Source organism: Brassica napus, chromosome C8 (genome assembly GCF_020379485.1).
Source record: "Brassica napus cultivar Da-Ae chromosome C8, Da-Ae, whole genome shotgun sequence".
NCBI lineage: Eukaryota > Viridiplantae > Streptophyta > Magnoliopsida > Brassicales > Brassicaceae > Brassica > Brassica napus.
In genome coordinates, this window is record NC_063451.1 from 31,223,979 (window position 1) to 31,238,412 (window position 14,434).

The window sequence follows — 14,434 nt, forward strand, 5'->3', positions numbered from 1 at the left end:
TGTATCAACTTCTTCTTCAGACAAGTTCCACTTTCGGTTTCACTACCAATAGGGTAGAGCCACGTCTCCTTCATTTTTGTGTGTTATCCAGTCTCTTGACTCCTCAATACACTCAAAGGCTTAAGCATGGTTTGTCCTCAAGAAGTGATTAATTCAGGGTCTTGAGTGGTAGGTAATGTGGTACAAGTGTACAACTTATAACCATTAAGCGCCACAATTCTATCAGTATGATCTCTACTGCCATTTTATAATGTTTTGGTGTCACCAATCAGATTTATAATCAAACTAGAATTTATAAGTGATCTGATAACCTCAGAGTATGTGCGTGAGTTAGCTGTCTCATCTTTTGCCTAACATCTCTTTGTAATTCATCTCTACACTCTTACCTCTTTTATACCTTCACATCGCATTTTAAATTCTATTCAACTTCTCATAACCCATATTACAACAAGTATTAATTTATATGTACCATTGTCATCACTGGGCACAACTTCTCAGACTGAATACAAACAGAATTGGCAGGGCACTTGCTTGCTCTAATGTTCCAAGCTTAGTGTAAATCAAGCAACCTGCTTCAGGACGCAAAAGGAAACAACAACAAAGCGACTTAGAAACGCAAGCTTATGCTCAAAACAGGCTGATACACCAACGAGGAGTTTGCCTAGTGAGTAAAATTCTTAATTATTTAGTACGTGTCTAAAAGATCATGGGTTCAAATTCTACTGAGAGGGATTTCGTATCCGAAAGAAAGTGAATTTCAAATGGTTTAGACCTTGACCTAAGAAAATGTACGAACCGAGAACTTCATAGTAATTGCAGTAAGGTTTAGTGATATGCAGCAGGCTGTAACATCCTGAGTTAGGCTGTAACATCCTGAGTTGTGATATATGGAAAGATTTAAATGATTGATTTGGTTATCTATGTCACCAAAGTTGACTTACATTTTCGTCACACATCCGTTTAGAACTTCAGAGTTAGGCGTGTGCTTGAGATGAAGTAGTGGAAGGATGGATGACCTATCGGGAAGTGACTCGCGATACTGTGTGAGTGGGGCCAAAGCACGGAAAAAGTCATGTGGTGATTGCAAAGTCAGTAAACAAGACTTTCGGACCTTGAAAAATTAACACACCGCCCGTCAGATAGGATGGATCCCATGGGCCGAGTGAACGGACAGGGGTGGTCCATTAGTCTTGAGTGGTCGGAGCGTTACAGAGGCATGCAAAGGTTCTGTTGTAACAAACACATTTTTCTATGATCATGATGATGGAACAGCTATTTTATATAATAAGCCATTAACATCAAACGTGAGCTTTAAGGTTTCTGTTGTAACTTGTGTAACAAACAAAGCTATTATACACATTTTGTTCATCACACTTTTGCCCCTCTCCCTATTCTTCTTTGTCTTCTCCTAGCTTCCTCTGATCTTTGTTGGGCATTGTCTGAGGGCTCTGCCTGAACACATGTTTCCTGCACCTCTCAAATATATCATCGTATATCAAATCAAACTCCACTCCTGCTCTCTCTCGATTCAAAATGAACATTATATGATCCGCCTCCACAATCTTATAGTACCTGATGATACATTCAAGAAAACTCTTTAATAATCATTAAATCTTGAAGAGACTATTATCATCAAAAAGAACTAACCAAATGCCTGGTTGTAGCGGGAGACAATCTGAGTCACTACGAACAACGAGATTCGAATGCTCAACAGGAATCCGTGGATGAGTCATAGATACAGTGTTCAACGCTCCATCATTGTCCTGCCAATCTTCATCTCTGTAGCCCTTATAAGGCAGAGGGATGTCACGAGGGTAACGCCACTGACTCATCTGCAAGACCCTAATGGAAAGCAAAGGATGTATACCCATCACTCCCCCAAGAGGTGGTTTTCTAGTACGCTTAGTCGCGTAGCTGAAGTAGAACGTGTTTGGAAACGTCTTGAGATTAGCGTTGAGCTTCATTGTTTCTTGGATGGAGAGGTCAGGCAAGATCCAGTCTCCAGATGACGATGCAAATGGGCCTGCGTTTCCGAGAAGGCAGTCCACGAGGCCGCGTAGGCCTGTCTTCTGCCAGGACAGGTTGAAATGGTCGAACCCGAAGTTGTAATAGGATTTGAGCCAGGAGATGTCTAGCCAGTCGTAGATGATGGATCCGAGTCTACAAATCTGGAGTAGACATATGGGTTTGAGGGACTTGCCATCCTCTGGCCTGAAATTTGTTATATACATTTTGAGTTATAACACTCCATGACTCCAAGGACTCTTATCTAAGAGATGACAAGAAGGTAGAGAGTGGCATGGGCGTTTTTACCCTGAACCAATGACCGAACCTTGGCTCGAACAGAGAAAACCAAAATCCGGTCCGAACCGTTACAAGAAGTGTTCGAACAGGACATAAGAGCTATGCACTTTCGGGTTTGGGTATAAGATCAAACACAACCGAAATCCAAACTAGGATCCAAAAGTATCAAAAATTAGTTAAATGTATTAGGGGTGTTATTGGTTGTATAAATTGAAATCAACTCCATTAGATTTAAAACATATCAGATTTTAATTATTATTTTTTGTTTATTTCAAAGTATTTTAGATATTTTGGAGTATTTTAAAGATTTTTGTAGTTTTGAATAGTTAAATATTTTGAGTATTTTTGGTCAATTTTGATTTAGTTTTTTTTTTTTAGATTTTTAACGCTTTCATACGTTGGTTATAATCCTATCTAAATCGAATCCGGAAGAAATTGAATCCGACCCGAAAATTACTAAAACCTGAATGAGACTTATGAACATAATATTGAAAATCCAAAAATCCGCATCAACCAAACTGAGACCGAACAACCATGCCTAGAAGAGAGCAAACTCACTGAATTCCATCGAGGTAGGTTCTAGTACCCCTATTTAATGCTCCTGATAAGGATGTTAAACTCAACACCCAGTTCTCATTTGTGTTCTCATGACCATCAAACATCTGAAAACAACAAAAACACAGGCAAATCAATTTCAAACAACACAGCCAGATAGTATTTATTGTGTTAAATCTACCTTGTCAGCGAGCATTTGCTGCAACACACGAACAACTTGAGCACCAGCAGAGTGGCCAACAAAGTGAATAGGATGATCTTCATCCCATTCTTGATACTCCCCTGAAGTCTAACAGATTCATCGGCACAAAGAGTGAAAACTAAAGCTACCTGAAAAAGAAAAAGAAAAAGACTAAAACCTTTGTCATAAAAACGACCAAACTGAGAATGCCCACAAGTTTTACTATGATCTTCACCGTAATCAACTCGTCCACCTTTCAAGTAATAAAACAACTCTCTCGCCCTATAACAAAAAAATCAGTACTCTTCACCCTGAGATGATGTATCATAACAAAAGGTTGAAACTATATCACTTAACCTATCGTGTACACTCGTCAAAGAACCCAAATCAGGCACTAACACTCTCTCATCCTTCTTCTCAGCACCAGCAAAGTATGATAAACCACCTAACCTCTGCAAAATTACAAAACCCCAATTAACACACCATTTGCAATGACAAAGAGAGGAGGTAAAAAGTGTTAACACTTACTCCTTTGCCAAAACCGAAAATGCCATGGACTAAAACAATGGGAGTCAAGTCGTTGACTTGTGCTGTTGTTGTGTTCCCTTGTTTGACTTCAATGGTGGGCTTGGGCTTGAAGACTGACTCAACCAACGTCTGAGTGAGATCTCCGGCGATGGCTGAGCTGAAGAGGTAAAGCCCGAATAGAATATGAACGACGGAGCTTACTAAAAGCTCTGCTAGTTGAAGAGCTGGCGTGATCAACAACGGAATCATCTTTTCTTTAAAGGTCTCGATCTTTCGTATTTCTTGAAGATACCCAGTTATAAAAATCTGATTTTTTTTTTCTTGTTCTTCGGATATTCCTAGAAAGTTTGGTTCTGTTATTTCAAATAGTGTGAAAGAGAAAAAGGGAATGTGTCAAGAGAAGTGGCTATATGTTGACAGTGAAACAAGATGACAAAAAAGCCGAATGACTGTATGTATGAACTAAGAGAAGTTTTCTACTTCTTCGTCTCGTTTGCTTTCTAGAAGTGTGTGGAGAAACGAGCTCTCTCTGTGTTTATGTTTCTCTGACTAATGTCCAATGAAAGACTCACACTTCATTCTCTTCTCTGGGAGAGACGCGTCTGAGAGTCAAGAAAAGCTCCAAAGAAGAATAACGGACTGTGTTTCGCGCTCTTTCTCTGTGGATGCCACGTGTGTATTCTGGTAATAGAGTGGGTCCCGGTGGTAAATGGGTAAACAATCTGAATAATAATATTTCTGTTTATCTTGAAATTTCAAATATGACATGATAGTATTAGGTCAAGTTGTTGACAAAAAAAAAAAAAAGGTCAAGTTTAATCCATTATTAACTTTAATTATCTTTACTCGTTAGCAAATATACAATTTAATGAATTTGATCTAAACACTCAAAATGATAAAATACCGATAAACCCGCTTGTTAGAGAGGAAAAAAAATTGCATGCAAATGCTATTACGGGAAGGAACGAGAGTAAAGCGTAAAATTCCCATTCATGAAATGTAACAATTAACATTCTGTTATCAACATCCTGGATTGCCATTAACCAAGACAAGAAGAGATGGTCCATCAGGCCATGACCAGGCCATGCCACGACCAGGCCCAATCACAGCCGTGTCCAAGAGGCCCAGCCGTATCCATGAGGAGAGAGAGTCGGCCTATCCTTTGGCCGACCTTAGATCTAGGAAGTTTCCATTTATCTGTTTTAAATCTTTTCCTATTTCATGTTGTATTAGGTTTTGGATAATTTCATTTTTCCTATTCCTTGTAACCCCTATATAATGGAACACTTTGATTGAGTAATAATACAGACACACACGAAATATTCAGTCTAAAACCCTTTGTTCACAACACGTTATCAGCACGATAGTCTCTAGACCCTGAGACAAAACCCTAACCTAAAATCCGTCACACATAAACCCTAAATCAGGCGGAACTTCAAATCGACCTATCTCTCCAACCCCGAGGATCCAGAAGACGAGCCACATATCAAATTGAAGCTCTGGACGAGACGAATCTATCTGCGAAAACCGTTCGTCAATCCGATCTCAGACGCGCCCACACTCGCAGAAACAACAGACGGCGCCGACTTAGTTCTTTGGAACCCTAATCCGAACCAACAAGTTTTTCTAGCCAATTTCAAATCCTATAAAAGATAAGTTTATCATACCTCAGTTATTTGATGATACCTTGTTTAGAATATGGTGTTTCATGGAATCTAATACCCCTTTGTTTAATTGTTTCATGAGCTGAAGAGGAGTTAGTGCGAAGAACCCTAACTTGTTTTTGCTTGAGTTCTGGCTTGCATACATCCGATCAGATTCAGCCCTAAGGTGTTCCTGATCCCAGAAGTCCTCAGCTCCCTGTTCAAAACAAGGCCAGTCCACGTTCCAAGTGAGACAGCTTGCAATCCAGATCAGCCTGCATTCACAAAGGAAGCAACTCGCGACCCGATAGGAGGCAGCGTCTGTCCAGCTCGCGTCCGAGGTTCATCAGCTCTCTTGGTGGTCCGGTTCAACCCTTCAAACAGAGGTATACCGTGATCTGAGAACCTAGAAAGAACAAACCCTAAAATCTCAATCCATGATTATGGACTCCTTTTTGTTCTTGATGAAATCCTAAAAGAAACCTAAGATTAAAATCGACAATTTCCTAGAACTAGAAACATAAATCGATTCCAATTAGAACCTGGTTGAATGTTGATTGATTGAATCTGAAATTGACAAACCCTAATCAAGGAATCGAAAACCCTAAACCCTAAAAGAAGCATGTAGCCGATTTTAAGAATGATCTTGATTGATTGATTTCTGATTTGAATTGAGGTTTAGGAATGTTTAGATTGCTTAAATCGATCTACCTGAACACATAAACACTTAAGGCCTTGAAACCTTAAACATAAGTTGATAGAATGTAAGGATTGAAAACCCTAGGAATCATAAGAATGCTTAAACCGTTTTGCATAAATTTAAGATCCTAAATCTCGTTTTGATTTCCTAAAGGTTTTGAAATCTTAAACCTAATAAAAGTTTTAAAAGATTGAAAGTTTAAAAATGGTTTTTGAATGAGAAGTTAGGTTGCTAGATTGATTGGCTCTAAAATCTAGTTGAAACATTACCAACCTTGAAAATTGGTAAACTTAATATGTATTGTGTAGCATTGTGTTTTGTCATGAATCATATTGGACGACCGTAAGGTCTAATACGTTGCACACACACGTGGTCTTGTACCCTTGTAGCCTTTTGGCTTAGTGCATATCTATGTAGCCATGTGACCATGCATCCAGATGGTTATAGAAACCGGATTGCATAATGATCCAATCCTTAGGATTGTTGTATCACATAAATACCGTGAAGCTTAAGGCATCACAATGTATGACCGTATGGTCTAGAGAGACATCATATCTGAATGATCATGCGACCTTGTTTATATATCTCATGAACCGATCTTTAAAGATCGTTGTATCACAAGACATGGCCGTGTGACCTGACTCACACCATGATCGATTGTTTTCATAGATGCGTAAGACTTGTTTGTGGCCGAGCTTGTAAAATATCATGCGGCTACATGACCATATTGTGAACCTAAATTTTAAATGACAATGTGACTCAGATATCGAAAAGGGACTTGGTGATACAATCACCAAGGACAACAATGAGAATGAATTGGTACAGTATTCCATCATCTCATTGAAGGTCTAAAAGATCAGTACATCACTATGAAAATCCACTAGACTTTGGGGATGCTTTACAGCATAGAAATTACCACCAGAAAATGGTGTTGCTTCCAAAGGCTAGAAATGACTAGAAGAATCTAAGATTCTTGGATTACAAAGTCATGGATGAGTACAACTCAGTCTTGTTTAAGACAGTCTCGATGCTGAGACTTTGTGGTGAAGTAGTAACCAAGGAAGAGTTACTAGAGAAGTCATATTCCACATTCCATGTGTTGAAAGTCATACTGCAACAACAGTATAGAATGAAAGGCTTCGCCACTTATACTGATCTAATCGCATAACTGCTTCTTGCATAGACCAAATTTCAATACGACTAGTCTTATTGCTTTATGATTGCATTCGTGTTTGTTTTAAAGGATCATTCACGTTTCATATATAATAATAGAATTGGTCTTGAGTTTATTAAATCTTGTCTGATCTTACTTGAACATATGAATGTTTTAAAGAGTTGCCTAAAGGGCATAAAACCAAGTAAGAAATCATGAATGGTATAGAAAGCCTAGTAGGAAACTATGGCTAAGGCATTTGCCTATAAGGCATTATATACACCCAAAGAAATGTGGTCCATTGAAGTTATAATGAATAGTTTCCAACTAAGAAACAATGGCCAAGAAAGGTAACAAAGTTCCTTCAGATCTTTAAGAATAAAAATGCCTAAGACCTTTGAAAGAAAGTGGTCGAGACTATACCGATGATCTCTACTGATTTATACTATGCTAAGGATCAGTATGATAAGAGGCAAGAAATGTGGTGATCATATTGAGAAACACCACGAAATTTTACACTATATGGCATGATAGGATTAGACATCCTAGTATAGAACTTGATGCAAAAGATTAATATTGAAAAGGCACAGAGTTATCCCGTAAAGATCTCACGTTGTGAAACATGTACACATAGGGAAACTCATTAGGCTTAATTATCCCAAAGCACCACGACCTTATAGTATGGTCATGAGGGGGAGAGAGGATAAACCCATGATCAATACTACAAGTTCGTGTACTATGGTCTAAACACCATGATATATGGCTCGGTCATTACTAGACCATAAAGGGCCATTACCCGGCCAAAGAGAGACCATGATACAAACGGCCAACCCAAAGAGGCATGTGACTTGTCCATTACATGACTTGGCCGTGACTTGTCTGAATAGTGCAGGCTTGTCCATACACAGTCCATGACTCGGCCAAAAGAAGCCGAAGAGACCATGAGAGACAACGGTCTGGCCGCAAAGGCCATAACCGGTCCTGAAAGGCCATTACCTATAAAAGGTTCGGCCATTACCTATATGCTTGGGGACATTATGAATATACATGTACAGAATGATAATAAGCATCAGGCCATATAAGTGAGCATAGATATTCCCATCTAAAGAATGAATACGGGTCATTAAAACCGGACAAACCATCTTAAGAGATTCTGAGATAAAACCACCACATACATATATGTGCCGTCTAAGATGGAACCTCATAAGAGGATTGGGAATATATGTTGGATAGGAGTAATACTTTCTCCCACGAATTCAAAGAAAGCTTGAGCCAATACATGGGTGACTAAAATAGTGGCCAAGTACGGATTGCATGATCAAATGGATCCGACTATCCAAACATTAAAGGAGAAAGATTATAAACTGGATAAAGAAAGAGAAAAGGAATGATAAGAATGATTTTAACCATCATTGTCTTGGCAAGATCCTCGGACTATACATTGTGATATAAGACGTCCAAAGAAAGATAATATAAAGATAGCCAATTGAGAAGCTAATCGAAATGCCAGACACTGACCCGAAAAAGAATGACTAACCAGCTTAGCACCAAACGAAATTTAAAGTCCTAGAAGAGACATAATCAAGTTGCTATAGAGTCTATACAAGATAGACCAAGTGTTCCATAAGAGTAAAGAAACTCGGATAGAAAGAAAAGGTGCATAGACAGATCCGAAGTCATGATAATAGAAACCATACCAGACATAGAGATAAAGGCTGGCCAGCTACACATCTAAGGTACCAAGCCAAGTAGTCTTGGGACGCCAAGCTGCTAGGTAACAAAGGTCCTGGATAATGAAATCTCAAAGTGATCAGATCATGTCTGGAACATAGTGGAATCACATGAAAGTGTCGACACACACATTTGTATAAAGATACATAAGAGAAAAGCACTTGAACATAAAGAAGATGAACGAGGATCATGTACCCACGAATGAGTACTCATCATATACAATCATAGAATCATAAAGATTATAAAGAATAGAAAGATAAACGTGGAGGTTCAAAGTATCTAAAGAGAGATGAGCGTATTGGCCATGTACATATACAGAAACGCCATCTGATAAACCAGTAAAGTAGATGGATCTTGTGAGATAAAGAAACCGTGAGAGAGGACATATGATCACGTGGCCTAGAGTGTCTATGTCTTCATATTAACAGCATTAGATCATAGCTTGTTTACACAAGGTACTTACAGAGATCAAAGGAACGGATTATAAGGAGATGAACTCCTATGTGGTGATTGCTGCTACAGATTTTCGATATTAAACCAAGTCTGGTCATAAGAAAGAAAATAGATACACTAAATGTAGTAAGCAGCATATGGATCACTGGATAAGATAAGATAAGAGAACAGCTTTGTTCCTAAGCTGATTCATGGACTGAAGCAAAAGCAGCTGCATAAAGTATATAAAAGAAATTGATCACACATGATCATTGATCTTGGAGTTGTGTAAAAGACAATCCAATAACAGTCCATATACATATGAGAATTTATAAAGAAATTCCTTGTGCTTATACTAAACCTAAAGAAGGTTAGTAGATATAGAATGAAAATCTATGTGAATGTCTGGCTAATAAAACCGTCCAGCACACCAGCTAAGAGCATCCGGCTCTCTGACCAAAAGCGTCCAGCCCTCAGGCTATAAGCATCCGGCCCCTTCTACCAAGGATGTCCGACTCATATCCTTTGATCACGGCTAGTATAAAAGATCAACCAACAGGTTGTAATCCAACATCAGATCCCTTAAGGATCCGGGATAGCAGAATAGTTTACAGCTGCTGTGAAACCTACACAAGACTTTGTCGTGAGGATAGTAGGAGATATTTGATCTACCCTTCCCGGTCGGATACCAAAAGAATTGTAAGTCTGTGGAGTCAAGATCCATGACCTAACAATATATATTAAGCGTGTGATATGATCCACAACAACTAAGGTCATGAGACGCCATCATATGGCATTACTTAAGGCAAAAGAATCAATGTCCACATCCATGAGTGTGTTCGGCCTAAGAGCCACAGCAATGATTGATCATGAACACTCATGAAACAAGTAGTGAACTTGTATTGACATGGTCTATGACCTGGACATAGATCGACCAAAATGAAACATGGTCGAATGATAAACCATATTTAGTATGCTGTCCATAAGTACTTGGTCTGTCCGATCAAAGAAAAGGAGATTGATAAGTAGACAGTCACGTCTAGACTATGGACAGATGCAAACACGTTTTGTAAAGACCAACATATGATTCCCGAGGACAATGTGGTTCACATTGCTTAGCATACACGTTTTAAACGGGACACTCAATGTCCAAGGACCTGAGAAACGACCTAAGAGGTCTAAGTGGTCTTAATTACGGTGCAGTAATGAAACTGGCCGATTACTCCCTTCCTACACAGACAGGATAGATCACGCATCAAGATGCGTAATATGTAGAACCTACACCGAGGTTCACATCAGGGGGAGTAGTGCGTGTTGTACTCTTTTTCCTTCATCATGGTTTTGTCCCACTGGGTTTTCCTGATAAGGTTTTAATGAGGCAACATTAAGCGTACTACAAATCCTGTATGGTTATGGCATCCAAGGGGGAGTGTTATGAACATTGTGGATTGCCATTAACCAAGACAAGAAGAGATGGCCCATCAGGCCATGACCAGGTCCTGCCACGACCAGGCCCAATCGCAGCCGTGTCCAAGAGGCCCAGCCGTGTCCATGAGGAGAGAGAGTCGGCCTATCCTTTGGCCGACCTTAGATCTAGGAAGTTTCCATTTATCTGTTTTAGATCTTTTCATATTTCATGTTGTATTAGGTTTTGAATAATTTCATTTTTCCTATTCCTTGTAACCCCTATATAAGGAAACACTTTGATTGAGTAATAATAGAGACACACACGAAATATTCAGTCTAAAACCCTTTGTTCACAACACATTCATCATTTATACATTTAATAACAATAATCAATCGGTACAATTCTTTTCTTACAAATATGAATTTCTTTCAAAACCTCCGGATCTTTGTCCCGAGCCCTCCATCCCCACAAAAAAAAAAAAAAATCTCATCTACGCCCGATGAATAAAACACAATTGACTTCTTTTTTTTTTTTCTTTATGGACATTTCGAGTTTTTACCAGGTCCTCCGTAATAAAAATAGTTACCCCAAACTCGGTTTACTCCACCTCTTATGTCATAACAATTCGGATGATCCGCAAGAACTCTAAGATTAGATATCGGAATAAGTGTATTGTCCCAATCTACCACCTCAAGATTCCTAAAGTACGATGCTTGTCCAAAACTTTCACCGGCAAAATGGCCACTCCCCATCTGAGTCGAAGTATGTGAACCATCAGGTCGTGTGTTCACGACCTCGCCACCGAACTGGACCATGTTCCCATGCTCCATCAGGTGTGTGAACAAAGATACGGGCCAATACCCGACTAGTGTACCCGACCCGAATTGGAGCCACCAGTGTCCGTGTTTTGGGTCCTACACATTGTATTTTTTGACGAAGTTGCGTTAATAGGATGGTTCTATGTACGCATGTAAAGGTTGCGTTAATAGGATAGCTACATGGATACTCCCATGTGCATGGTTTTAATCAGAAATAGTAGTTTGATATTAGGGAGACATTCTAAATTAACGCCAAGAGAAATTGAGTTTATAAATTGTTAGGGGACAATTCAATTTAATTACATGACGTGCAATTGTTATTATGGTGACACTTGAGTGCCCCTGCCAGATGGGATATCGTACTAATATTCTACATAAAGTGATTATTTAAAGGATAGTAATCTCAAACTTTAGGATGAAATAAAATAGTTTAGTATATGTTGAAGAGGCAATTACCTTCCATATCAGTAGACTTATATCGAATTGTCCACCTTTATATGACGAAACCGGAGAAATAGCAGCTCCGATCGCAATTCGATTGTTTGTCTGAATGAAACCGGAACACAATAAGTTATAGCATCCTGTTGCCTGGTACGCATCCGACTGCAAACATAGAGATGTCCATAACAGTTTAGTATATTGTTGAAAAAAGAAAGAAAAAAAAAGGAGTTTTTGATTTACAGTTTTGAAGTTGGATGAAAGTATATGCATACCGTCCAATATGTGAAGAATCTTGGGTTAGTGTCTCCGTACAGCTCCGGGCTAACCTGTCCGACATAATCAAAATGCTAAGAATTTAGATAGTTTTGTGAAAGTAAATAAGATAAATAATAAGAAAATTAAATAATTATTGACAAATAGGGGAGATGTATGGCACGTGCCTGCCAACCAGCTTCGATGGTATTAAGATCGTCGGCGAAAGAACCGGCGATGACCCAAATCTGAGATAGACTAAACTCGTATTTGCTACTTACATGTGGCGTCCACACGTTTACACTCGCTTTTGCTCCGTAGTATTTACTTCCCGATACGTATCCCACCGCATGCTACACATATTATAAAAGCTTATACTAATTTGTATTGGAATATAAATATACTAGTATAATCTTTTTCTTTTCTTTCTCGAACAAAAAACAGTAATCTCTGACAAGTAACATTCTGTTAGTGGCATTGCAAAGATTTGCGAGAAAGGTGGTTTTTGGTATTATTATGTACCTATTTCTTATAAGAGCGATTAATAATTAAAAAGTAATAAGCTCTGACTTCTTGCTAAAGTTTAAGCTAATAATGAGTACCTCGTGGCCGTTACTACTCGAGTCCCTTCTCACGCGCCTTATTTTGCGACCAAATTTACGGACAGAACTTGCTCTTAACATGTCTTGCTCCGTTGTTCTTCTGATCGGAATCGTACCTTCTGGACAAAACTCACCGGTTAAACTCCAAAGCTGAAAATCTTCATGGGATTCATTTTCTTGGCAGTGCCCTTTGGGCATCTCTGGTGGATCCTAAACATGTTTGCATATAATTTAGGGGCTTTGAGATTTAAATAATTATGATAAGTACAAGAAATGTGAGCTATTACCATTGGTCTTTGTCCTTGTAACAAGGGATGATCAAAAGCTGGCTGGTGATGAGATGGAACACAATCTATTATATCTCCATCTGAGCTCTGAAATAATCACAAGAACATTAACTTAGTCAGAAGTTTTCTTAATGGTGAAAAAATTACATTCGCATGTTCATCATAAAAAAATATTACATACGCGCTTATGACATATTTTTGAGGAAAAACAAAGTGTATTAGAAGCTTAAAAGATGTATGTCAAACACTGACTTTTTCAATGTTAGAAATTAAACAGAAAGTAGACTACCGAAATGTATCAAGATTTGTTAGCAAATTCTTTATTTTTGAAAAAAAAAATCCTTAAAAATCACGTAATGTCTCTGTAAACGAACACACGTCTCTGAACCTAGTTTACACATAAAAAAGAAAGAAGATAGTTTGGATTTTACCTGAATGGTCTTAATGGCGGGTTTATTGATCTTTGGGAGGTGTTCTCTGATGAGTTTCAGCTTCTGAATCTCATGTTGAGGCCGGAAAGTCACACTTTCGTTTGTGGCGTTATGTAGAGAAGCATAGGAGGAGAAGGAAGAAGAGAGGAGGCAGAGTAAGATAATGGAAGTGAAGATCAAATAAGAAGACATTGTAATGGCTCAGGAATCTCCTCGTTTTCACTGTAGTGACTTTTATTGAAGGGTATGAAAAACGCTAGTATTTGTGGGTGGTGTTAGATGAAGGCCACACATTTATTGCAAGCTTATTGTTGTTGTTCGTCTTCTTCATGTCACTGACACATCTTTCCAACAAACCCCGTTAAAGACATAATGACTTCTCTACGGAAAACTCAGATCCCCCAAAATCCAAGAATTAATGAATCAACTCACTCCCCCAAATTAAATAGATGTGATATGGAGTATACGAAGCTTAGATTAGTTAAGTTTTTGGGGCATGTGGGCTTACACATAAGGTGGTATAAATACTGAGTAGTGATGTTATCATGGAATGATGTTTGTTTACTTTTTATTAGGGTTTTGTGAGGAATTTTACATACTAAAGGGTTTAATGTTATTTAAAGAGAGAAGATTTTGATGTAGCTTTATCGATATGTGAAAGCTGTATTTTAGAGTAAAGCGAGGAAAGATCTGTAAACTTGGATTTGGTTCGAAAGATAAAAATTGATGTTTTTAAGATAGAAACTGAAAACTTTAAATCTTGATGTTCTCAAAGATTTTTGCTTTCTTTATTGTTATTCTCTCTCATATTCTCCCTAGCCAGATATACCTCTTCTACCACATTTGTGAATACTCAGCAAATAAATATTAATTATTTATTACAATCCACCGTGTCAAAAAAGAAACTAACTCTCCTTTGGTTTCCAATTTGTCAAATAAATTTTGGTACGTATGAGTTGTTTGATTTC

General features: G+C 38.4%; 2 protein-coding genes across 2 annotated transcripts; both read right to left on the bottom strand.

The window, feature by feature from the left end:
- Positions 1 to 1,230: 1,230 nt before the first annotated feature.
- Positions 1,231 to 4,056, bottom strand: LOC106416229 (lipase-like). The gene is made up of 7 exons (XM_048766533.1): positions 3,569 to 4,056; positions 3,398 to 3,492; positions 3,219 to 3,322; positions 3,041 to 3,141; positions 2,863 to 2,966; positions 1,648 to 2,211; positions 1,231 to 1,572 (listed from the first exon to the last, which is right to left on the bottom strand). The coding sequence occupies exons 1-7, from the start codon at positions 3,815 to 3,817 to the stop codon at positions 1,389 to 1,391; spliced, it is 1,401 nt and encodes a 466-aa protein (XP_048622490.1). The 5' UTR covers positions 3,818 to 4,056; the 3' UTR covers positions 1,231 to 1,388.
- Positions 4,057 to 10,979: 6,923 nt separating this feature from the next.
- LOC106416230 lies at positions 10,980 to 14,131 on the bottom strand. Its single transcript, XM_013857085.3, has 7 exons — positions 13,467 to 14,131; positions 13,036 to 13,122; positions 12,749 to 12,958; positions 12,335 to 12,499; positions 12,167 to 12,220; positions 11,910 to 12,056; positions 10,980 to 11,549 (listed from the first exon to the last, which is right to left on the bottom strand). Exons 1-7 carry the CDS (start codon positions 13,656 to 13,658, stop codon positions 11,172 to 11,174), a joined length of 1,233 nt encoding a protein of 410 aa, XP_013712539.1. The 5' UTR covers positions 13,659 to 14,131; the 3' UTR covers positions 10,980 to 11,171.
- Positions 14,132 to 14,434: the final 303 nt, after the last annotated feature.

Bases quoted from the DNA above. Each gene is read 5' to 3' on its own strand.
- LOC106416229 (XM_048766533.1), bottom strand. From the start codon at position 3,817: ATGATTCCGTTGTTGATCACGCCAGCTCTTCAACTAGCAGAGCTTTTA. The intron at 3,323-3,397 runs GTTAAGTGATAT...TTTTTGTTATAG, and splicing joins TTGACGAGTGTACACGATAG to GGCGAGAGAGTTGTTTTATT. The intron at 1,573-1,647 runs GTTAGTTCTTTT...ATGTATCATCAG, and splicing joins CCGCTACAACCAGGCATTTG to GTACTATAAGATTGTGGAGG.
- LOC106416230 (XM_013857085.3), bottom strand. From the start codon at position 13,658: ATGTCTTCTTATTTGATCTTCACTTCCATTATCTTACTCTGCCTCCTC. The intron at 13,123-13,466 runs GTAAAATCCAAA...TGATTATTTCAG, and splicing joins CCGCCATTAAGACCATTCAG to AGCTCAGATGGAGATATAAT. The intron at 12,500-12,748 runs GTACTCATTATT...TAATATGTGTAG, and splicing joins CGAGTAGTAACGGCCACGAG to CATGCGGTGGGATACGTATC.